The sequence below is a fragment of the Chelonia mydas genome, chromosome 9, assembly GCF_015237465.2.
Source record: "Chelonia mydas isolate rCheMyd1 chromosome 9, rCheMyd1.pri.v2, whole genome shotgun sequence".
Taxonomy (NCBI): Eukaryota; Metazoa; Chordata; order Testudines; family Cheloniidae; genus Chelonia; species Chelonia mydas.
Window position 1 is genome coordinate 24,323,278 of NC_057855.1, and position 23,379 is coordinate 24,346,656.

The window sequence follows — 23,379 nt, forward strand, 5'->3', positions numbered from 1 at the left end:
GGACTGGCTCAAAAACACTGACTTGATAAGGAGCCACAGAACTGGTTCTACTCCCACCTCCACTGCTGTCACACACATACTCATTGTCTCTCTCTTTTACATAATCCACTGACAGGATCATTCTCGTCAACTGCCTAAAATCAAAACCTGCCAAGCAGTCGTAGGAGGCAATGCACTGTGGCTGAGACAGAAACACTACAAATCATGCTGTGAAATATGCATGGCAACACAGCCAGCTATATCTTTACAGTTATCTAGTTATCTACAAAGCCTTGGGGGGGGGGGGAGAAGTATTTGTTTTTAGCATAAAACAAGGCATCTTCATTAGCACATCATTTTAGATAGCATTTAAGTTTGTCAGAAATGACCTAATTAAAGCAGAAAATGATCTGGGAAGAACAAGAATCTTCAACCTGAAATATAAGGGAATGAAGGACGTGGCACAATTCCCATTAAAGTCACTGGAAACACTCCATTTGACTTCAGTGAGAGTTGGATCAGGCCTTAAACCTGTGTGATAATCATGTCATTTGTAGAGGAGCCAGAGTGCATTTATTAACATGTATCAGCTTCAACATCTCCCCCGACTTAGGGTTCTTTTTGTGTCTATTCACCAATGCCAGAATTATCCTTTACATTTGGATCATCTCTTTCTCCAAACTTCCTGCCCATTTCTTCTCCTCAGGAAGGAATTGCTTCTCACTGTTCTAGGTATATTTGGGATTGTAAACAAGGATTAATCATAAGGATGGACATCAATCTGGTTACAAATTAGGTCCAAATCCTGCAGTCCTTACTCAAACATTATGCAGTCAAAACTCCCATTGAAGTCAACAGCACTTTAGTCTGAATAAGGTCTGCAGAATTTAGCCTCAGATTTCAGAATTTTTCTAGAAATAAGCTATAAATGTCTCTTAAAGAAGCCAAGGATCTGTTTCTGTGTGGGTCTCTGGATGGGGGTTAGTAAGAGAGGTGCAGTTATTTGCATTAATGCATCTGCAACATAATGTTCCTTTGGAAAACCAACAGGAATAATTACTACCAATTTAAACACTGTAGGCTGTAAGTGTAACAGCTGCACTCCTCAAAGGAAGCTGTGATTTTATTTTCTCTACAAACAAACATTCTCTCAACACCCCTGCCATGTAGGTAGGCATGTACCGGAGAAACTAAGGCAGAGAAGTGAAGAGATTTGGCCAAGGCTACACAATGAGAAAATGGCACAGATAGATTGTAGGAGTTCCTGACTCCAAATCTGTGCTCATTCTACGAGCCTACATTGTCTCTCACTTCATACTAGGGCTATTAGAATCTACTGATCTATCAAACAGTTACAAAAGGGCATTCTATTGATGTGATAACCTCTTTAGTGTTGCCTGGCAGATCCTACAGCTGTCACCTACATATTATTCCCATTAGATTCAACGGGAGATTTTCAAACATAAGAACTGCAAGATTAGGTCTTGGTATAATAACACAGTATGATGCACCAGAGTTTAAGAGCTGCACTGTGCAGTAAGCTTTGGTTACCCACTTCCCCTCTTTGCAAACCTATGCATGCCCAGTGAGCCTGACCAGCCAGACTGTAATGTCATTCTCAGAGGGCAGTACTTCTGGGAATCTGTCACAGTAAAAATTAATCAGCAGGTTTCTGACTCTGCAATGTCATTTACAGATCCACTACCTGTGTTCCCTGTACTTACTTATAACACTGGTATTAAAAATAACCCAATCTGTGATGGTGTCCAATGATCTTTGAACAAGGGCACTCAGATAAAATTACCCATACTCACCAAGAAATTATTCTGGACAACTGGGGTTCTTCAGAGTCTCCCAGATCCTCTGGGGATATTACTTACTAGCAATTCCAGCCTCTACAATGACAAATTACACCTGACTGTGTAAATTATGTGGCCCTTCAAATGCAATCCCTTAAAGGCCAACCTCTTGAGCTATCTCTGTTAAACTATCATAATTGCACAAATGCCTTACATCAAACTCTGTGCTCAGGTGCACACGTGTAAATTTGGAGTAACTTCAGTACAGTCAGTCTGGATTTACATCAGTCTGAATGAAAGTAGAATTTGGCCTTAACTTGGTCATGTTAAATTCCATCATATCCAAATACCTCTTTCATAAAAAGAGGATAGCTAGCAAGGGCAGAAATTGCTGGCCATGAAAATTAATCAATTGCAAATATGCAAAACAAAAGTTACCAGTAACTCTAAACACACTCCATCCCCTACTCCTAAGGACAAGATTCTGCCATCCATACTGTCCTACCATTGTACAAATAGCCTTGTTGATTTCAATGGGTCTACTCATGGAACAATTCAGAGCAGAATCTGACCTTAGATTGCTATCTCCTCCTTTCTAGGAATCAAGTAATTCCAACACCACACAAAGGATACGTTCAAGGTCTAGCAGAACAGATATGCTAACGTGTCGAATACATACAAATTAAAATTACAAAAATGCTAAGTTTTCCAAATTAAAGTCCTTAATAAGTACTTGTATCAGTTGATACAAGGAAGCTGTCCAGATATAGCAGACTAAACATCTGAGAAAGATGAAAGTGACACTCTTAATTACACTCTTGTACATTTCTGTGTTAAGAAAAATTTTTGTAAGAAGCATTAGATTTTCTAGGAACATGGTTATGATTTTGTCTGCATTTCATTTAAAATAGATTCCTCCTTGTCCTCACTTAGCAAGTCAGATGAAAGGTCTGTAAGTGATCATTAGGATAAGACACAGTAACTAATTTAGAGACATTCTACCCAACATGTGCTGGCAAAATGAAAACTTTTTCTATGCAGATATTTGAACATCATTTGTAATTCAGTCTTTTTACATATAAATACTAACAAGAGCTGTACAAAACATTACTTTTAACACCATCCACAAATAATGGTGCTCAATTTATTTATGTTTGATATCCTAACTAAAGAAAACTCTTTGTATCAAATAACAAACGTGCATGTCTGCAGAAACACTTGGACACAAATGCCACTAAAGAGAGCTAGTTTTCTTGTAAGTTTAAAACTTAGTATTTTTAGTAGGATTTTTTTAATGTCCCTTTTTAAAAAGACACTGGGATTTTGGAAAAGAGAATTACTTTGTAAGCAGATGAGTCATCCAGGGTAAAGAGATATGAAACAAACATTACGAACAGTGAATATTGTGCCCATACCTATATTTCATGCCAGTCTGCTTTGCAGTTGATTCTTTTAAAGAGATATGGTGCTGAGGGGTAAATGTCCCCAAACTGCGAGCAATAATAGCCACCGTCCGGAATTTTGCCCGGGCTGCATTCACTACGTTTGGGGTAGTGGTGTTCTGTTTGCTGATAAGCCTGTCTTCACCATTTCGATTCTTCAAGTTATGTTCCGTACAAGCTATGGAAACTTGCATGGCTCCCGCAATAAATCTTTATTCACAATCCAAATCTTAGAGAGTACTCAAACCTTCTCAGACTCTGAGAACTGGGCTATAGGACACTGAATAGCTGGAGATTTTAGTCCCAAATGCTGCTAAACGAGTCTTCAAATCTGAACTCAAAAGATGAGTGAAAGTAGTAGAAGCAGCAGTGGTAGATGGTGCAGGTAGAGGAGAACAGTATGGTGTCCCTGGGATACAAGTAAACATATAAGCACTGAACTTGGTAAAGCAAGCAAGAGAGCAGACAACTTGATTTTCAAATCTTCCTTTGCAATAATATCTACTGCTTAGACAAAATCATCCATCTAGTCAAGTGCTTTCAGAAACAAAGCTGTACCTTCATGATTAACCACAAGAAGCAACATCCACTCCGTCTTGATGCAGGCTTGCATCTGCTTGCTGGTTTTAAATCAATGCAGGCATACTGCAAGATGTGTCTTGAACACCCTCTGGATCACAAAATGCTGAACAGGCAAGCTTTGGAACTGAAGAAATGTCTAATCACAAGCAAGTCTCTAAAGACCAGGAATATCCATCTATTGTCTTTGTCAGATGCTGCAAAATACAACATCTAATCAGGACCCTTTTCACACATTCTTAGTTTCAAGCCCTGTAAAGACAAAGCTGTAAATCTGCACCGATATGGTTTTGCAGCTGCTCTGTGGAACATGCAGAGCTCCCTGTAAGAAGCTTGCAGAAAGCATGGGAACGGTTGCTTTTTCTTTTGTGTGCAACATAGAGACAGGCACTAGAAGCAGATTCTTCCCATAAAAATAATTGGCAGCACTGCTAATCAACCAGAGGACTCATCACAGTGACAGAACAAATTGACGTAAAAACATGTTAACTATAAAAATAGGGGGGAAACACTCTGCTAATGTGTGCTGGTGAATTAACACATTAATCCCTTGTCTGACTCACTAAGATACTGCTTTAAATCCCATGGTATCAGCATGCTAGGGTTAATCTTTTCTTCATACAAGAATCCCAGCTAAATTAGCGATGGTACAAACTCTTCAAACCAATTCTGACTCACAACTTGCTGAAAATTGGGTTGCAATTAAACAAGGAAAGACTGGCACAAAGCTGACAAGTCATTGTCCATGCTCCACCCTGCTATGGAGCCACGTTTTCAAAAGGGTGTGCATGCTGGGCACATTGAGGAGGTGCGTTCAAATGGCTGAGTTGTGGGCATTGCCCAGGGGGTAGGCACATGAAACCTATTTTCAGAATTGCACAGGACTCCCTCAGGATATGCTTAAGAACTAGTCACAGGCCAGGTAGGTGTAAAGCGGAGACACAGATGGATTCTAATTAGCCCTCCATTGGCTGCTGCCAACCACTACAACTTAAAAGAGACAGAATCTGGAGGCTGATGAGATGGGGGCAGAGTAGTGGTTAGAGATAGTAGAGGCTCAGATACCATGGTGATGAGCAGGGGTGCTGGAACAATTTGTATAGTGAGGGTGCTGAGAGCCATTGAACCAAACTGTAAACCCTGTATATGGTGGAAACCACTTCAAGCCAGGGGGCTTGGAAGCACCCACCACATCACTAGTTCCAGCATCTAAATGGTGATAAGCACAAGAACTGAGACAGTGTTATGGATTAGATGTGGAAGAGAGACAGGCTCTCTGTATGTTGCTGTAGGAGATGGTTGTGGGAGATGGCGGCAAGCAAGATTTTTGGAGTGGGAGCTAGGAGCCAAGAGAAATACTGAAATTGTTTGCTCTGAGGTGAATAAGTTAGAGCAGTGGTTCTCAAACTAGGGCCGCTGCTTGTTCAGGGAAAGCCCCTAGCGGGCCAGGCTGGTTTGTTTACCTGCCGCGTCCACAGGTTCGGCTGATCGCGGCTCCCACTGGCCGCGGTTCGCCGCTCCAGGCCAATGGGGGCTGCGGGAAGTGGCGCGGGCTGAGGGATGTGCTGGCCGCCCTTCCTGCAGCCCCCATTGGCCTGGAGCAGCGAACAGTAGTTCAGAACCACTGGAAGGAGCTAGGAAGCTCCAGCCACATACCTTTTCCACCCATAAATCACATTCCAGCCTTAAACTCCTACCCCGTGGAGATGCAAATATAAAGTGCCAAAATGAGACATCGCTCACAGCAGGTTGTACAGATGTTCAATCTATTGCACCCAAGCCCACAGCAAGTTGTTGTGGTGAGTGCTGTGCTACACCAGCTCGTAGGTGTCTGGCAGCATGCTGGGTGCACCACACATTTGGGGGCAAGTGCTGGAGGTGCTCCAGGCATGGGCTCTTCAGGGTCTAGTCCTGGGTGGACATTCACACACTTTGCTTAACTGAGGATTCCTTCGTTAGTGCTGCCAGAAAGAAAAGTTGCAAGTACCCTGGGTGCAGCGACTTTAACAGTTATAAACAAATGAGATGATCCCAACAGTTCCCAACCCATCCCCTAGCTGGAAGCTCAAGCCAGGGGTATAAGCAGTAACAAGCTCCTGCTATAATCCCTTTGCATTGTCTTCTTGACAATGAGCCGCCTCCACGTACCAGCAAATGCAGCTACTGCTGGCTCTTGTCAGCAACAAGGTGTGTACTCAGCCCAGCTCTCAGGCCTGTTATCAGAAGCTTCCTTCCACAGCCAGCTCCCAGACCGCTGCCTCTGGCCTGCTGTTCCTAGTCTCATGCAGCCTCTGGCACTTTCTCACACCAGTCCCCTTCTGACCTATTGTAGTTCTTCCCTTTCCTGTGCTGGAGGGATTATGGATCCCCTCTGCTGGCTGGACATTGATCTGGGGGTAAACACAGTGCTCAGTAATGGGCCAACAGATTCATTACAAAATGATCATGTGTACTCTGCCTAGCTTCACTCACAACTCAAGTGCCACCTGCTCAGAGGTCAAAATGAGATGCCTGGCGCTCTTCTTCCTTGTGCATTTTGATCATCAATGAAACAATTAACTATATTAACATTTAAATAATGATTGTTAGGCTCCAATGTTAACTACCCCTAAGTCCACACCATGGAGAGTCAAGCTGCGATCAGTAACACTCAGGTCATGTTTTCAAAGCTATCTTCAAAACCATAAGGGCTAGATGCTTAAAAAAAGAAAGCTACAACTCTGGAATACAAGGCAGCAGTGTCCAAAAAAACAACTAACTGAAAACCCACCCTCTGAGCTGCCACAATCCAACCTAATTCAGTCCCAGCATATCTTGCACTGTACTTATTTAGGGATGCAGCAATTAAAATGATAGTGACCTAGAAGTAGGGTTGCCAGGTTAGGTTGACCTATTCCTGGAGGTTTCCTCACATTAAATAAAATTCCGGGAGACTCCAGGGCAATCCTGGAGGGTTGGCAACCCTGCTTAGAAGCAAATGTTATGAACCATGTAGGGGCTTGGCTAACAGAGCTCTATTCATTCAGCTAGAGTAGGGCACAGTTTCTGAAAACTGGCCTCTCAGAAGGCCCTGCAAGCAGTTCCTTGGCTGTTGTGAGGCTTACAGGTATCCTGTGACTCTGCTTTTCCACGGAAGTTCTGCCAAGAATCTTCCCCATCCCCTTCTACCTAGCTTCCTGGTACATATTTAAAGAAAGTCTAGAGAGTAGAGAAAAGGGCAGAACAAGAACAACTGAGTGGCACCTCACATACTTCTGTGACTGCAGGGACCAGCATGGGTGTAGAGGTGGGCATGCCCTGAAGAGGCACAGAGAAGCAGGCAGCAACTTTTCAAAATGCCTGTGTTGTAAGCAGAGCCGAACTCCGAGTGCACCGAGTAACGCCAACAGACTCCAGTCACTGGGCAGGATTGAACGTGGGACCTCTGAAGCCTAGTGTATATGCCTCGACTGCATGAGTAAAAAGCCACATGGCTCTTCACCAAGGATGTAGCAGACTCATCAATCTCTAGCAGGCCTGACTGCCACTAGATGGGGACAGAGCGCCACACAAAGCAGGCATGGGTTACACACACCTTGAATCACTGATTAAAGGTCATTTTCAGCCTGTCTGAGCATACATTCAAAAAGATTGTTTCTTTGGAGGTACAGAAGAGTGCCCACCTACAGGACCCAGTACACTTGTGCATCTGGGCCTTTTAAAGCAGGGCTCTTTATGAGAGCTTAGACTTTAGCAGATTAACGACAACTCCACAGTAAACACGGAAGAGCCACACCAGTGCTGACAGGCTGAATATCTTATTAAGACTCCTCCACAACCAATTTAGTTAATGATTAGTTAATGTGTGTACAGTACATTGTTTTTAAGATGAACAGCACGATAGTAATGTTAAGAATTGTTCTTGGGTTTTTTTTCAAAATGGGGAGGAGGGTTCTGTGAGTGTAATTTGTTGCATTACCAGTAGCACCTAAAGGCCCTACCAAGATAAGGGCCACATTGTGCTAGGCTCTGTATAAACAGAGTAAGAGACACTCCCTGTCCCCCAACAGCTTACAATCTAAATAGATGAAACAGACAGAGTGAGGGGGCAAGGCTGACCTGGTTTGATGGGTTCAACCCCAAGTTATAGTTAAACTTTGTAAGCCTTACTCTCTGATGCATGTTAGCTTTGAGCCAAGCAGGTTATGAGCTGACTGACTAGACAGAAGTCTAAAATACAAACATCCATTGCTAAATGCCCAGGAAAGAAAAAAAATATTAAAAATGTTATTTTGCAAGCTTATTTCCAGGCATGTTTCTGATGTTTACCATATATCTAATGAAGAGAATCAAAGCTCTGTCAAAGGACAGAGTAACATGATCATCCCAAACTAAATTTCTTTAGAATTTAGTGTGTTGTTTTAAGCTTTGAAAGGGATACTCTGGTATCAAGCCAGCAGCTTTGATGATGATACTACAGACACAGGTGCTTTCTGTTGAAATGCAGCAACTAGTGTCTAGAGCACAGAAATCTAACATTCAGTGTTAAAAGCTTTCAGTCCTCATCACCTTGCACAAACAGGTCATGTGTTAATTAAACTGAGAAAATTAGATCTGAACTGTTTAAATTGTAACACAAACAGGCTTGAAGAATCTAATTTAGATTTTTTAAAATATGTTACCACAACATGAGAGCGACAAGGTAGGTCTCTTTTATTGGACCAACTTCTGCTGGGGGAAAATACAAGCTTTTGAGCTTTTTTATTTTTATTTTCTTTGTGCGACTATCGGCCTTATTCTGCTACCCTTGTTCATGGGCACTAGCGCATTACTCTGTGAGTAGTACCAGTGGTAATACTCTTAATACTTTGACCCTCTCAAAGAATTCTAACAGATTGCTGAGGCATGATTTCCTTTTACAAAAGCCAAGTTGACTCTTCCAACAAATTGTGTTCAGCTATGTCTCTGATAATTCTGTTTTTACTGTAGTTTCAACCAATTTGCCTGTTACTGAAGGTAGGCTTACCAGTCTAATTGCCAGGATCACCTCTGAAATCTTTTTTAAAAATCGGCATTTCTTTAGCTATCCTCCTATCATCAGGCACAGAGGCTGATTTAAGTGATAGTTACACGCTTCAGTAAGTAGTTCTGCAATTTCATATTTGAGTTCCTTCAGAACTCTTGGGTGGATACCACCTGGTCCTGGTGATTTATTACTGTTTGACTTACCAATTTATTCTAAAACCTCCTCAACTGACACCTTAGTCTGGGACAGTTCCTCAGATTTATCAGCTAAACAGAATGGCTCAGCTGTGAGAATCTCCCTCACATCCTTTGCAGTGAAGACTGATGCAAAGAATTTATTTAGCTTCTATGCAACAGCCTTTTCTTCCCTTAGTCCTCCTTTAGCACCTGATCACCCAGTGGCCCCATTGATTGTTTGGCAGCATTCCTGCTTCTGATGTACTTAAAAAACATTTTGCTGTTAGTTTGAGTTTTTTGTTAGCTGTTCAAATTATTTTTTATACTAATTAAAACTTTTATATTTGACTTGCCAGTTTATGCTCCTTTCTCTTTTCTTCAGTAGAATTTGACTTCCAATTTTTAAAGGATGCCTTTTTGCCTTTAACTGCCTCTTTTACTCTTAACAATGGTGGTATTTTTTGGCCCTCTTACTGTTTTTTTTTTATTTGGGGTATACATTTAATTTGACCCTCTATTGTGGTGTCTTTAAAAAGCTTCCATGCAGCTTGGAGGCACTTTACTCTTGTGACTGTTCTTTTTAGTTTCCATTTTACTAGCTTCCTCATTTTTGTGTGGTTCCCCTTTTTGAAGTTAAATGCTACTGTGATCAGAGGCGCTGTCTTTCTGAGTTGCCAAGGGGTGCTCAATCCCTGCTCTACCCCAGGCTCCGCCCCCTCTTCACCCCTTCCCCGCCTCTTCCTGCCCCATTCTGCCTCCTCCCCCGAACGCACTCCACCCTCGCTCCTCCTCCTCCTCCCCCCTCACCAGCACCTCCTGCACACCACTGAACAGCTGATCCATGGTGAACAGGAGGCACTAGGAGGGAGGGGGAAGAGCTCATCGGCGGGTCTGCCAACGGGCAGGACTCGCTGGGGGGGGGGGGGGGAAGAGGCTGATCAGGAGGCTGCCAATGGGTGCTGAGCACCCACTATTTTTTCCCTCTGGGTGCTCCAGCCCCAGAGCAGCCATGGAGTTGGTGCTTATGACCGTCATAGCCTTCTTTGGCATTTCCCCCCAACAAGGATGTTAAATTTAATGATATTATGGCAGCTATTACCAAGCAGTTGAGCTATATTCACTTCTTGGGCCAGATCCTGTACCCCACTTAAGACTAAAACAAGAATGGCCTCTCCCCATGTGCGTTCCAGGACTAGCTGTATTTTCTGACTTTCAAACACTCATTTTCTATCTTGTATCTCAACCTGAATTTCCAGTGCTTTACATTTTTAAAGATTCAGACAGTGCTGTTCTAATATAACTAATATTTGTTGACAACCTGAAGTGCATCTTAAGGGAGAGTGGGTGCATGGGTTGCACACAGTACGTGTCTACAAACGTAATCCTAAGTGTTTTGCAATGACTCACATGCAGATGAAGTGCCCACTCCTGCTGTCTCTGGAAGCTAACAGGAATTAAACAAAAACAAAACTTTGATTAAGCAAAACTTGTTGTCAAAAACTCTTCATCCTAGAGAGCTCTCTGGTGACAACCATGAGCCTACAGATTGAGCTAAAGGGCTAAGTCCAACACGCGGCAGTTGCGACAGCCAGCTATCCCTGTCAACCAGCTGTTAGCAGGGAGAAACAAAGCACGTTGAACAGTAAGTGGCACATGTAGCTATCCATATGCACAAAACAGAGGCCTGGTTGAGTCCACTTTGAAAAGGTGATATCAACCGTTAAACTGACACTGAGGGAGTTATTTTTAAAAGGGTCACAACTTTGCCTCCTGTTTTGTGCTTTTTTGCTTTTCACAGACATAGTCAAATACTGTGGTTACACATCTAAGTGACAACAGAGGTCTTCACAAGTACCTTGGAGTGAAGAATGGGGCTGGTAAAAATGTGCGTCTCCAAGTGCATAAACAAGCCAGATTTTTTTTAAAAAAAAAAATCTGTCCCTAAATGTCTATTTATAACATACCAGAGCAAGTAGATTTTAAAATAAATGGTAGAATTGCATCTCTATCAAATCTCACTGTTCATAGTGAAAGTACTTTGTATTGTATATAATGGCCCCCAGCAGTACTTAGACACAAAAGGCTCATTCAAGGATGGAGTTTCAGACTTAACTATCAGCTTCCCAGCTCTCTCAAGTCAATCCTTGACCTGCTGCTCAAACCGGGAAGAATTAGTAGGGGAAGCTAAAGTGGATGGGAACCTGGGAGGCAGTGACCATGAGATGGTCAAGTTCAGGATCCTGACACAGGGAAGAAAGGAGAGCAGCAGAATACGGACCCTGGATTTTAGAAAAGCAGACTTTGACTCCCTCAGGGAGCTGATGGGCAGGATCCCCTGGAAGAATAACATGAGGGGGAAAGGAGTCCAGGAGAGCTGGCTGTATTTTAAAGAATCCTTATTGAGGTTACAGGGACAAACCATCCCGATGTGTAGAAAGAATAGTAAATATGGCAGGCGACCAGCTTGGCTTAACAGTGAAATCCTTGCTGATCTTGAACACAAAAGAGAAGCTTGCAAGAAGTGGAAGATTGGACAAATGACCAGGGAAGAGTATAAAAATATTGCTCGGGGATGCAGGAGTGAAATCAGGAAGGCCAAATCACACCTGGAGTGGCAGCTAGCGAGAGATGTTAAGAGTAACAAGAAGGGTTTCTTCAGGTATGTTAGCAACAAGAAGAAAGTCAAGGAAAGTGTGGGCCCCTTACTGAATGAGGGAGGCAACCTAGTGACAGAGATTGTGGAAAAACCTAATGTACTCAATGCTTTTTTTGCTTATGTCTTCACGAACAAGGTCAGCTCCCAGACTACTGCACTGGGCAGCACAGCATGGGGAGGAGGTGACCAGCCCCTGTGGAGAAAAAAGTGGTTCGGGTCTATTTAGAAAAGCTGGATGAGCACAAGTCCATGGGGCCGGATGCGCTGCATCCGAGAGTGCCAAAGGAGTTGGCAGATGTGATTGCAGAGCCATTGGCCATTATCTTTGAAAACTCATGGCGATCCAGGGAAGTCCTGGAAGACTGGAAAAAGGCTAATGTAGTGCCCATCTTTAAAAAAGGGAAGAAGGAGGATCCTGGCAACTACAGGCCAGTCAGCCTCACCTCAGTCCCTGGAAAAATCATGGAGCAGGTCCCCAAGGAATCAATTCTGAAGCACTTGGAGGAGAGGAAAGTGATCAGGAACAGTCAGCATGGATTCACCAAGGGCAAGTCATGCCTGACTAATCTAATTGCCTTCTATGATGAGATAACTGGCTCTGTGGATGAGGGGAAAGCAATGGACATGTTCTTCCTTGACTTTAGCAAAGCTTTTGACACAGTCTCCCACAGTATTCTTGCCAGCAAGTTAAAGTAGTATGGGCTGGATGAATGGACTATAAGGTGGATAGAAAGTTGGCTAGATTGTCGGGCTCAACGGGTAGTGATCAATGGCTCCATGTCTAGTTGGCAGCCGGTATCAAGTGGAGTGCCCCAAGGGTCGGTCCTGGGGCCGGTTTTGTTCAATATCTTCATAAATGATCTGGAGCATGGTGTGGATTGCACCCTCAGCAAGTTTGCAGGTGACACTAAACTGGGAGGAGAGGTAGATACGCTGCAGGGTAGGGATAGGATACAGAGGGCCCTAGACAAATTAGAGGATTGGGCCAAAAGAAATCTGATGAGGTTCAACAAGGACAAGTGCAGAGTCCTGCACTTAGGACGGAAGAATCCAATGCACCGCTACAGACTAGGGACCGAATGGCTCGGCAGCAGTTCTGCAGAAAAGGACCTAGGGGTTACAGTGGATGAGAAGCTGGATATGAATCAACAGTGTGCCCTTGTTGCCAAGAAGGCCAATGGCATTTTGGGATGTATATGTAGGGGCACTGCCAGCAGATCGAGGGACGTGATCGTTCCCCTCTATTCGACGTTGGTGAGGCCTCATCTGGAGTACTGTGTCCAGTTTTGGGCCCCACACTACAAGAAGGATGTGGAAAAATTGGAAAGAGTCCAGCGGAGGGCAACAAAAATGATTAGGGGACTGGAACACATGACTTATGAGGAGAGGCTGAGGGAACTGGGATTGTTTAGTCTGCGGAAGAGGAGAATGAGGGGGGATTTGATAGCTGCTTTCAACTACCTGAAAGGGGGTTCTAAAGAGGATGGATCTAGACTGTTCTCAGCAGTACCAGATGACAGAACAAGGAGCAATGGTCTCAAGTTGCAGTGGGGGAGGTTTAGGTTGGATATTAGGAAAAACTTTTTCACTAGGAGGGTGGTGAAACGCTGGAATGCGTTACCTAGGGAGGTGGTGGAATCTCCTTCCTTAGATATTTTTAAGGTCAGGCTTGACAAAGCCCTGGCTGGGATGATTTATTTGGGGATTGGTCCTGCTTTGAGCAGGGGTTGGATTAGATGACCTCCTGAGGTCCCTTCCAACCCTGATATTCTATGATTCTATGATTCTAATCCCTTTGCATTTCTTTTACACTTATACCAAACTGCTAGGTAGGGAAATATTGTCCAGGAAAACATTGCGATTTCTTCCCCCAGTACAAATAGCCAAATTACCCCTTAAATAATAGATTCAAAATGCAATATAAAGCAAATGTTCTGTAACATACAAGAGCTAATTATATTTCCCTATTTTACTTTTTCCATTTTCTCTATTACTACTATTTATTATTTGCTATTCATGACAATGCACTCATTGCTGTACCAACACAAACATAAAAGCTGTGTCTGCCAAACAAACATAAAGAAGACAGGATGCCTTGGGAAATTCAGAAGCAAGAATAGTTTCAGTTTTATATGTATTTATTCAGGGGTGAAAGTAAGCCAGTACGGGCCAGTACGGCATACTGGTAAAAAGTGGCCGCCAGTAGCGGCCTGTACCCAGCAGACTTTAAAGTGCCCTGCTTAAAGCCACGGCAGCGCTTTAATGTTGCTGCCCCTTTTGCACCCCTCATTGCCGGCCCTGCCAGGACCCTACCAGCAGGGCCACCAATGGGGGGAGGGTGGAGGCGCAAAAGGCGCAGCGACATTAAAGCGCTGCCGCAGCAAAGGACTCTGTTTAAAGCGCTGCCACGGCAGTGCTTTAATGGTGTTGCCCCTTTTGCACACACAGCCTCCCCGGCCACCGATGGGGCGGACAAAAGGAGCAGCTGCCCTGGGGCTGGCAATTTAAAAGGGCCTGGGGTGCCGGCTGCTGGCCGGACCCCCGAGCTCTTTAAATCGCCGCTGGAGCCCCAGGTGGCGCGAGCCAGGCAGCGTGGAAGGGCTGGCTGGGGGATGCTGACCCCTCCCCGCCGCCTGAGGCCCAGCCCCCATACCGGTAAGTCTTCAGCTTTACTTTCACCCCCGTATTTATTATAAATTGGTTGATTTGCTGCAAAGTCCATGTCTTTGTTCAGGATTCTGGGGAGGGTTGGGGTGGTTGGAGGGTTGGGTGGAGGTTTCTGGACAGAAAATTTTCTTCAGACCAGAAGTGCCTGGCCCTTCCCTGGGATATGTCTACACTTTGAGCTGGAAAGTTGTAAATTCCAGCTCGATGAGACACACCTGCAGTAGTTTGATTGAGGTAGCGCACTAAAAGTAGAGTGTAGCTCAACTGGTGCAAGTGGTGAGACGAGCTAGTATATACCTACTGTCTTGGATGGGTACGTATTTAGAGCAGCTAGCCCCTTCCACTGCTCACACCGCCACAGCTACACTATTTTTAGCATGCGAGCTCAGTCAGAGCTAGCGTAAATATGTCTCCTCAAGTTGGAATTTACATCTCCAGCCCCACGCTTAGACATACCTCCGGGGTGCAGTTCTATCTAATCTAGCTAGGTACCTACATAGCCCTCATCACCCTATTGTCTGAGTGCAGTTGAAATGAACAATAAACAAGCGCTCTCCTCTACCTCCAGCGATAGCTTGAAAAGTAAAAGAGTTGTGTCTCTCAATGTGCTTAGCTGCTTATTGAGAGCAATGGCAGGGGCTTTCCTTCCCCTCCCTTACACTGCTCTCACAAGGGTCAGGCAAAATCACAACACTTGCTACAACAATTATCCTTCTGTGTTGCCCACAAGTTGTGCATACACACACACAGAGCATAAGCGTATACATAACTTATTATGAATGCACTTAATCTATCATGTCCACAACTAGTGAGTTCTTAGAAGGGATTTGAATGAGGAAAGAGTTGCCCACTTTTCCGTATGTAGCTTGCTGTGTTTTCACTTCAGACCCATGGTCTCTCTCATGGGCATGCTCTACAAGTTGACATCCTTTTGGCATTTTAATTTTTTTCCCTACAAACCTCTCTTTTCTGATTTGGCCACTGTCCTCTTGTCTCTTTTATATCTTGAGTGCTTTCTTTTCCTCCTTTCCTTCGCTTCTCTCTCTTCCCCCCTCCACCTCTGTCTCCTGCCTACTTATGCCTGTCTGCTCCATTCCAGATCTTTTAGTAATCTCGCAATGGATTTCAGAACATAGGCCTTGCTCTCCTGCTAATAGCCTCAACTTATAATTTTTTAATATGGGTGAGGCTGGGGGGGGGGAGGGGCGAAGAGAGAGAGAAACTATTCTCAATTTTCTAATTTCCGACGCTCGCCAAGGACTAGTCACATGACTAAAGATTACTGGCATAAGGAGGGGTTGGGCCCAATCAAGTGTTACTGAGGTTGAATGGATATGAAGTGGATTTCTACTTTTCACCCTGCACAGGCAGGTGATTTCACCACCTCGCCGTTTTCTAGGGGCAGATTCTCAACTAGCGTAAATTGTCATGCTCCACTGACTTTGAAGAAGCTATGACAGTTTACACCAGCTAAGAATCTGCCCTACTGTTCAGCCTTGTCATAAACACCCTGTGAGTTATTCCAAGAGATCGCCTTCAGACTAATACACTGTCGTGGGAGACAGCGAGACAGACCCTAACTCACTGCAGTCAATGAGTGCTTCTACCATTCATTTAAAGCGAAAAAGTATTGGGCCCTGAGTCATCTTTTCTAAAGCTCTGAGTACCTTTACTGAGAGTCACTGCCTTTGTCTTGTTCGATAGAATGTGATTTATAGAGTTAAAAGTCAAAGTCCTGAGACATTCGGCAGCCAAAAGCTTATTTTAAACTGGTCAGTCTTCTCTAATCTCTCCCATTCTCATTTTTGTAAATCTCTTTTTCCTTTCTTTCAAGAAAGCAATTACATAACTGAAAAATATTGATCCTACCCCCAGTATCATAGCAACTAAGTTATTTTTAAGAGACCTGTTAGTCCTAAACTAAGACGGCTAGACTACCACCTTTTTGACCATTGAAGGAATGTAAAAAATGACTTGCTACTGCTAGGATACATCCCAACATTATAAAAATTTAATTGTATTAATGTGGCTCTCTGACTCTGACCTCAGATTTTGCATCTGATCTCAGATTTTGCTTTGCCGTGGCTCATTTACAAACCATTTAATCTGTTTGTGTTGCCTTAGCTCCATTTTGAACTGAAGCATATCAACAAACAAAAATCAGCTAAATGGTTGTTAGCTATACCAGTATTTGGAACGTATTGATGATATGCTGCATACAGACTATAGAAAATGTATGTTGATCATTTAACATGGCAGGTCTTAACATTATTGTTTCTTGTGCTTAAAATTCCACAGCAGAGAGTATTAGCAACAGCAAGATTCCTTAATTAAGCAATATGTGCTGAATAGGAAATGTGGTTATCATCAGATAATTGTTCTTTTGGAACATTATGAGGCATAAGGTGCAGCAGAGTGTCTCTAACTTCCCATGTTGTGTGATAAATCTATGCGGTCTACTTGCCACAAGATTAGTTTAATAGTTTTATTCATAAAAAAAATACGTCTTTTTGCTATAAAATGGCCTCCAGTTTAGAATGCTGAGCAGCATTTGTAATTGTTCTGTAGAACTGAACTGTCTGTTCTCTTACAGAGCTGGTCAGAATGATCCTTAATCCCATCAGTTTTGTAGTCTGTCTTTTAAAAGTATGGATCCAAGTTCTCTGCACTGAATGCGCATGTAGGCACATCATTTCCCTGTATGACACATCGCCACCATACAAATGTCACAGGCCAGTATGATCACTGTGTGGATAGGAGATGGTTAAGTCTAGGGTTAGGCCAAAAAAAAAAAAAAATCCTCTCAAAGCTATCCTTAATGTTACAGACAACTACCAACATCACCCCTGTTAACTTAATCCATACTGACTTTTCAACAGAAACAGAAATTTGTGATGGGCACATCTCAAGTTGATGGATTCTCTTTATAAGACCCTCAGATGAGACCCTTCCACCCACACAGATGCTACAGAAATGTGAGTGAGCAAGCCTCAAAAAAGAGTAACACGGCTAAGCCCCATGTCTCTATTAGGATGTTCTGACTGATAGTACAATATCGTCCTGATCTGCTGGCATCTTATTATTGCTAGGACCAGTGATGAGCTGCCAAAATCTTGACAACCGGTTCCCTATAAAAAGTTCTGATTTAAGGGATATGCCCCAGTATGTATTTTTTGTACCAACAGGGTTACCATACGTCCATATTTTCCCGGGAGGAATTTTTAAATTTTAAAAATTCCTCCCGGACGGCGATTTAAGAACCAAAAAGCCTGACCTGTCCCGGAAAATACAGATGTATGTTAACCCTGCCTAAAGTTCTTTTTTAAAAAGATGGGCCTGAACTAGAAATGAGCTCCGTTTCACATGTGTGGGTCCCCGCCACTCCCTGGGGGTGTGCTAGGGTGACCAGATGTCCCGATTTTATAGGGACAGTCCTGATTTGGGGGTCTTTTTCTTATATAGGCTCCTATTACCCCCCACCCCCTGTCCTGATTTTTCACACTTGCTGTCTGGTCACCCTAGGGTGTGCACATGTGTGGGTCCCAGCTGCTCCAGGCCCCCCTCATTGAAGCAGGTGTGCAGGGTTACTGCCCTGGGAACTGCAGGGCACCAGCGGACGTGGGGCGAGCTGCAGACGGGGCGTGGGGCAGGGCTAGCTGGAAGCAGGGGGTGCGGGGCTGGCTGCGGGCAGGGCAGTGGGTGCGGAGCTGGCTGGAGACAAAGGGGTGTGCGGCTGGCTGGAGGTAAGGGCTGGCTGCAGGCAGGGCAGGGGGGTGCAGGGCTGGCTGGAGACAGGAGCTGGCTGTGGGCAGGGCTGGAGGTGCAGAAGGGGCTGGTACGGGCAGGGCAGGGGGTGCGGGGGCGGCTGGAGGCGGGCGCCGGCTGGAGGCGGGTGCCGGCTGGAGGCGGGCGGTGCAGGGGGCGACTGGAGGCTGGGCAGGGGGTGCGGCAGGGGCTGGCTGCAGGCAGGGGGTGCAGGGGGTGGCTGGAGGCAGGGCAGGGGGTGGCTGGAGACGGGGCTGGCTGCAGGCAGGGGGTGCAGGGGGTGGCTGGAGATGGGGCTGGCTGCAGGTGGGAGGTGCAGGGGGTGGCTGGAGGCAGGGCAGGGGGTGAGACAGGCGCCGGCTGCAGGCAGGGGGTGCAGGGGGTGGCTGGGAGCAGGGCAGGGTGTGCGGCAGGGGCTGGCTGCAGGCAGGGGGTGCTGGGGTGGCTGGAGACAGGGGCTGGCTGCAGGCAGGGTGGTGGGTGCTCACGGGGAGAGCGGCTCGGAGCAGCCCGAGCAGCAGGACACAGCCCAGGCCCAGCAGAGCAGCCGGGGACCCACCAGGCAGCAGCGGGAGCCCCAGGGCCAGGAGTCAGGGGAACAGCAGCAGCAACAGGGCTCGTGCCTAGGGCCAGACGGCAGCCCACATGGCTCCCGCAGTGCAGCGCCCCTGGCGGCCGGAGGAGGAATTACATCACTTCCCGGCCGGAGCCCATCAAAGCCTCAGCGCCCCCTGCAGGGAAGCGGGTTAACAACCGGTTCTAAAACTGCTTCAAAATTTAACAACCGGTTCGCGCGAACCGGTGCAAACTGGCTCCAGCTCACCACTGGCTAGGACCCTATCAAATTCACAGTCCATTTTGGTCAATTTCACAGTCATAGGATTTAAAAATTGTAAATTTCATTATTTCAGCTATTTAAATCTGAAATTCCACAGTGCTGTAATTGTAGGGGTCCTGACCCAAAAAGGAGTTGTGAGGAGGGGGTCACAAGGTTACTGTAGAGGGGGTTGTGGTACTGCGACCCTTACTTCTATGCTGCTGCTGGCGGCGGCGCTGTCATCAGAGCTCGGTGGCCGGAGAGCGGCGGCTGTTGGCCATGAGCCCAGCTCTGAGGGCAGAGCCACCGCCAGCAGCAGCGCAGAAGTCAGGATGGCCTGGTATGGTATGGCCACCCTTACTTCTGCACTGCTGCCTTCGGGGCTGGGCCCTTGGTCAGCAGCTGCCCCTCTCTATCCACCCAGCTCTGAAGGCAGCACAGCAGTAAGGGTGGCAATACCGCGGCCCCCCTAAAATAACCTTGCGACCCCCCTGCAACTCGCTTTTGGATCAGGACCCCCAATTTGAGAAACACTGGTCTCCCCCGTGAAACCTGTATAGTATAGGGTAAAAGCACACAAAAGACCAGATTTCACAGTCCCTGACGCATTTTTCATGGCCTTGAATTTGGTAGGTCCCTAATTATTGCTATCTGCAGTTTAATTGAATTCATTAAGGGCTGAGTGCTGCAGTGTGTGTGTGTGTGTGTGTGTGTGTGTCATCAATCTCCCATGCTAATGGGATCTAAACACCAATCATCATTAATTTCCTTAACTAGTTAAAGGGTTTGGATTGTAAACAGCAGTCCATACCATACAACTGTCCAAGACAAGGGTGCAGTGTCAGCCATTTTAAGATACAGAATTGAAGTTTCACTTTATTACCCTGTAGACACTGAATTCATACTTAGTAAGAAAATAACATTGAAAAATGTTATCTTCAGATCACCTATTATAAGGTTAACTATATAACAGCAGTGGGAATAGGGCCAGAACCCCTAGCCAAGTTCACAGCAGCTAATAATCCATCTGCTTTATGGCTAGGAAAATAGACAGAAATGAAATGTTGCTATTTCAGCTAAAAGCATTTGTTCTGAACCCTACATGCCCTATTCTGCCTTCCCTTACACTAAGGTAAATCTAAAGTAGCTCAACTGAAGTCAATGGAGTCTTCTCAACATGAAAAGAGTGGAAGTGGGAGCAGAATCAGGTCCTCCTTTTTTCCAAAAACTCTTCTACACAAATTTAAGGCTAACTTACTGAATCAGTCAAAAAGAACTGCTAATAAATTCTTATGCAAATCGGTAAGTTAACATGTAGAGTGGCATATTTAAAGATGTTATTCTCCACCGAACATGTCTGAACACTCATTAAGGTTACTTCATGAGGAGGGATAATCTTGTGTGTACGGCACTGCTGTGGGACTCAGGAGAGATGAGCTCAGTGTCCAGGTCTACAACTGATCTCCTCTGTGATTTTGGGCAAGTCACTGGACCTCATCTGTCAGATAGGAAGAGCAACGCTTCCTTACCTCACAGAGGTGTCAAACTGGTATTTCACTAATCTCTGGGAGGTATTCACAGATTATGTTAACAGGGCAGTATGAGTACCTGGACAGGAAGGTTGGAGACAAACACACAATATTATGCTTCATGTTCTTCCTTCTTTGGCTTAAACTGGGTGTTTACAGGTTTCTTGAAGGATTTTGAATTTGATCCCTGACGTTTTTAATAGGAGATCCTCAACTGGGCTTTAGAAAAACCCTATTATTCACGGTCAAAAGTAAAGACACACAGGCAGGGACATACCCACAATGCACTGGACTTCTCTCTTCTCCCCACCTTTAAATATTGCATAATAGTTGTTCTAGACTCTGTATTTTCTGTCCCAGTGTAGCTTGCTTTTGATTTAATCTGTGGTTCTTCTACTCAAAACAGAACATGCCTAAATTTTCTGCCTCTGAACTGCTGATGTGGAAGGTCAGGAGTTACAGACTGTTTTCATGGAGCAGGAGCACAAACTCTGACTACTGAATGAGGAGTATCCTGACTGCCTTTAGTTCTCATGTCTAAAGTAGAAAAAGGACTAGAAACATCAAAATACAAGTTAAGACCTACAAGAATTAGTGAATGCAGTGGAGGAAACACTGCAGGACCACATGAGGAACCAGAGAAGAGCTACTACTACTGATTGCCCTCCTTCTATTAAAGCAAATAGTGGCAGACACTAACCACTCAAGTTATTCAAAGTTGGGAGAAATGAGTGAAATTAGGAGTGCTATTTCTTCTAATAATTCTTGAGACCAGAGAAAATAGAAGATGATGTTTTATCTGAAGAGAGCGCTAAAGCTTCAGTATGGCTAGGATTTAGTTCAATTAAGTCCTGTTTTTTTCCTAACAAGTCTGCTTATCCCTACTTTGTAATGCTCATGTGGAAATCAAACTGCTTGGACAATGACTAGAGAAAAAGGCAACGGGGAAGGATGGTTTCTAAAATAACCAATACCGAAAGCATAAACATACTCTAGGACAGTGGCCAGAAGAACTGGTCTGACACGCAGGAAGGAGTATGCTGTACCCCAGATAGGTTGTAACTATGGGTGTGCTACCTACCTGTCAAAAAGTTCCAAGAAAAATTCCTGAAGCATAATTGCCCATAGAGCTGCCCTTGGTCCAGTGCGCCTCTGTGGAGTCCCTTATACTGTGCTGTGCCTAAATGGTACGATTAAGCCCTAAACATGAAAATTGACTTAATATTTTCCTATAATGCTGTCTTACATGTATGCAAATGCTTGTATAGAAGATAACAATTCTTACCCTTTGCATTTTCCATGTCACTGCAATATTGCATGCAATTAAATGTTTAGGCTTAACATTACCTTATACAGGCGATGTATATGATCCACATTAACATGAGTCCTACATAATTACATGCAACATGAAATGGGAAATCTAAACCACTTTCCCCACTGCCTAAGAAATGGCCTTCTCCTTTTGGTTACTATTCCTCTCTAGATGCATTTTGGCAACATATCTCAACTTAATTACATGGTGTCAGCTGAGCAACTTGGAAATTTCAAGATCATTTATTTCTGTAGAAAAGCACACAGCCTCTGATTTACGACACAATCTTGCTCTCAGATCCACAGGTACATGCTGCACCAGATTGTGTAAAGTCAGCCACTGCATTCCACTGTAGCTGTATTTAAAAGATCTGCCGTAAAGCTTCTGCCCACATATCTGAGAGCAGAACTTGAGATTGTAATGGCATAAATGAGGGTGACATGTACCCAGCCTAAAGCAACTTTTCACTTCCCATCATTACTGTTATTTTCTATTTGTTTCCCACAGCAATACATACTGCGTACAATTAAAAGTTGTTTGGTTGTATGTAAGTTAGAGATGACATGGGGGAGATCTAATTAATATATTTTTGGTGACCGAGGGGGGGGGGGGTATGAGTGTGTAAAAACATCTATATTCTAAAAGAAGAGATTCTGAGTGAGAAAATTTCCTTTTTGGTCAGGAGACCAATTCCTAAGAGATTATTTCTTGCTGTTTGTCACAGAGCTCTGAGTGTGGGACATTTACAGTGGCACAGTACCTGTTGCACACTTAATGACAATCCTATTCCTTGTCTCTCTCAAAGATCCAAACCAACTGTAGAGGTAGAAGGCATAGAAGTGACAGAAGAATAAAGGCTCTAGATCATCATTTAAAATTAGGCTACACACAGCATAAAACACTGAACTATACTTGCACTTTGCTCCAGGGTCTAAACCAGAAGAAGTCACTGGTAAATTGGAGTAAGACAAAAAATAAAACTGTAGCTACTTTCAGGTTTGATGCACATTAAAAATATGAATTCATCATTTGTACTATAATTTTAACTAAGTTAGATGTTTTAACAGGTTCTCAGCAGGGCTTCACTTGCAGCATAATTGGATCAGCTAAACTTTATAAATGTTCATGGAATGGATGAGAATTTAGTCAGTGTACGTTAGTTAGTGTAACTACTACATGATCTTGCCCATGGAACCACAGTTCTGATCAGAAAAGGAGTACTTGTGGCACCTGAGAGACTAATGCTCAAATAAATTTGTTAGTCTCTAAGGTGCCACAAGTACTCCTTTTCTTTTTGCGAATACAGACTAACACGGCTGCTACTCTGAGTTCTGATCAGGGAGCTTTTCAATTCTAAGTTCATATTTCAAAAGATCTTTACATTGATTTTATTGTATAAGGGACTATACATTTATGCAGCTATCTGTGTTCCCTCAGTAGCATTTCCAAAGCCCACAATGCACTGTCTTTTTAAATTTTGTCTCAGTGCAATGAACATCTCAGTCTTTTCTTCTGAACACTATAACACTTGTCAATGTAATATCAAGAACCAATTTATTTTCAGTGTTCTGGATAATCATTTATATAGAAAGCAGCAGGGCATATCAACACGCCAGTTACATTCCAGGTATGTCCCAGTAAATGATTGGGTAG

The 23,379-nt window shown here is 44.2% G+C and overlaps 1 protein-coding gene across 6 annotated transcripts in view; it reads right to left on the reverse strand.

The window, feature by feature from the left end:
* Positions 1–23,379, reverse strand: part of KCNAB1 (potassium voltage-gated channel subfamily A regulatory beta subunit 1) — a 226,802-nt gene that overhangs the window by 162,167 nt on the left and 41,256 nt on the right. Inside the window, exon 1 of one of the 6 annotated variants that reach the window (XM_007067086.4) lies at positions 3,194–4,675. The exons of the other annotated variants lie outside the window; for them this stretch is intronic. Coding sequence (XP_007067148.1) covers positions 3,194–3,414 — 221 coding nt within the window. The 5' untranslated portion in view covers positions 3,415–4,675. Of the gene's footprint in view, positions 1–3,193; positions 4,676–23,379 lie in introns of those variants that run through there. 6 annotated transcript variants of the gene reach the window in all.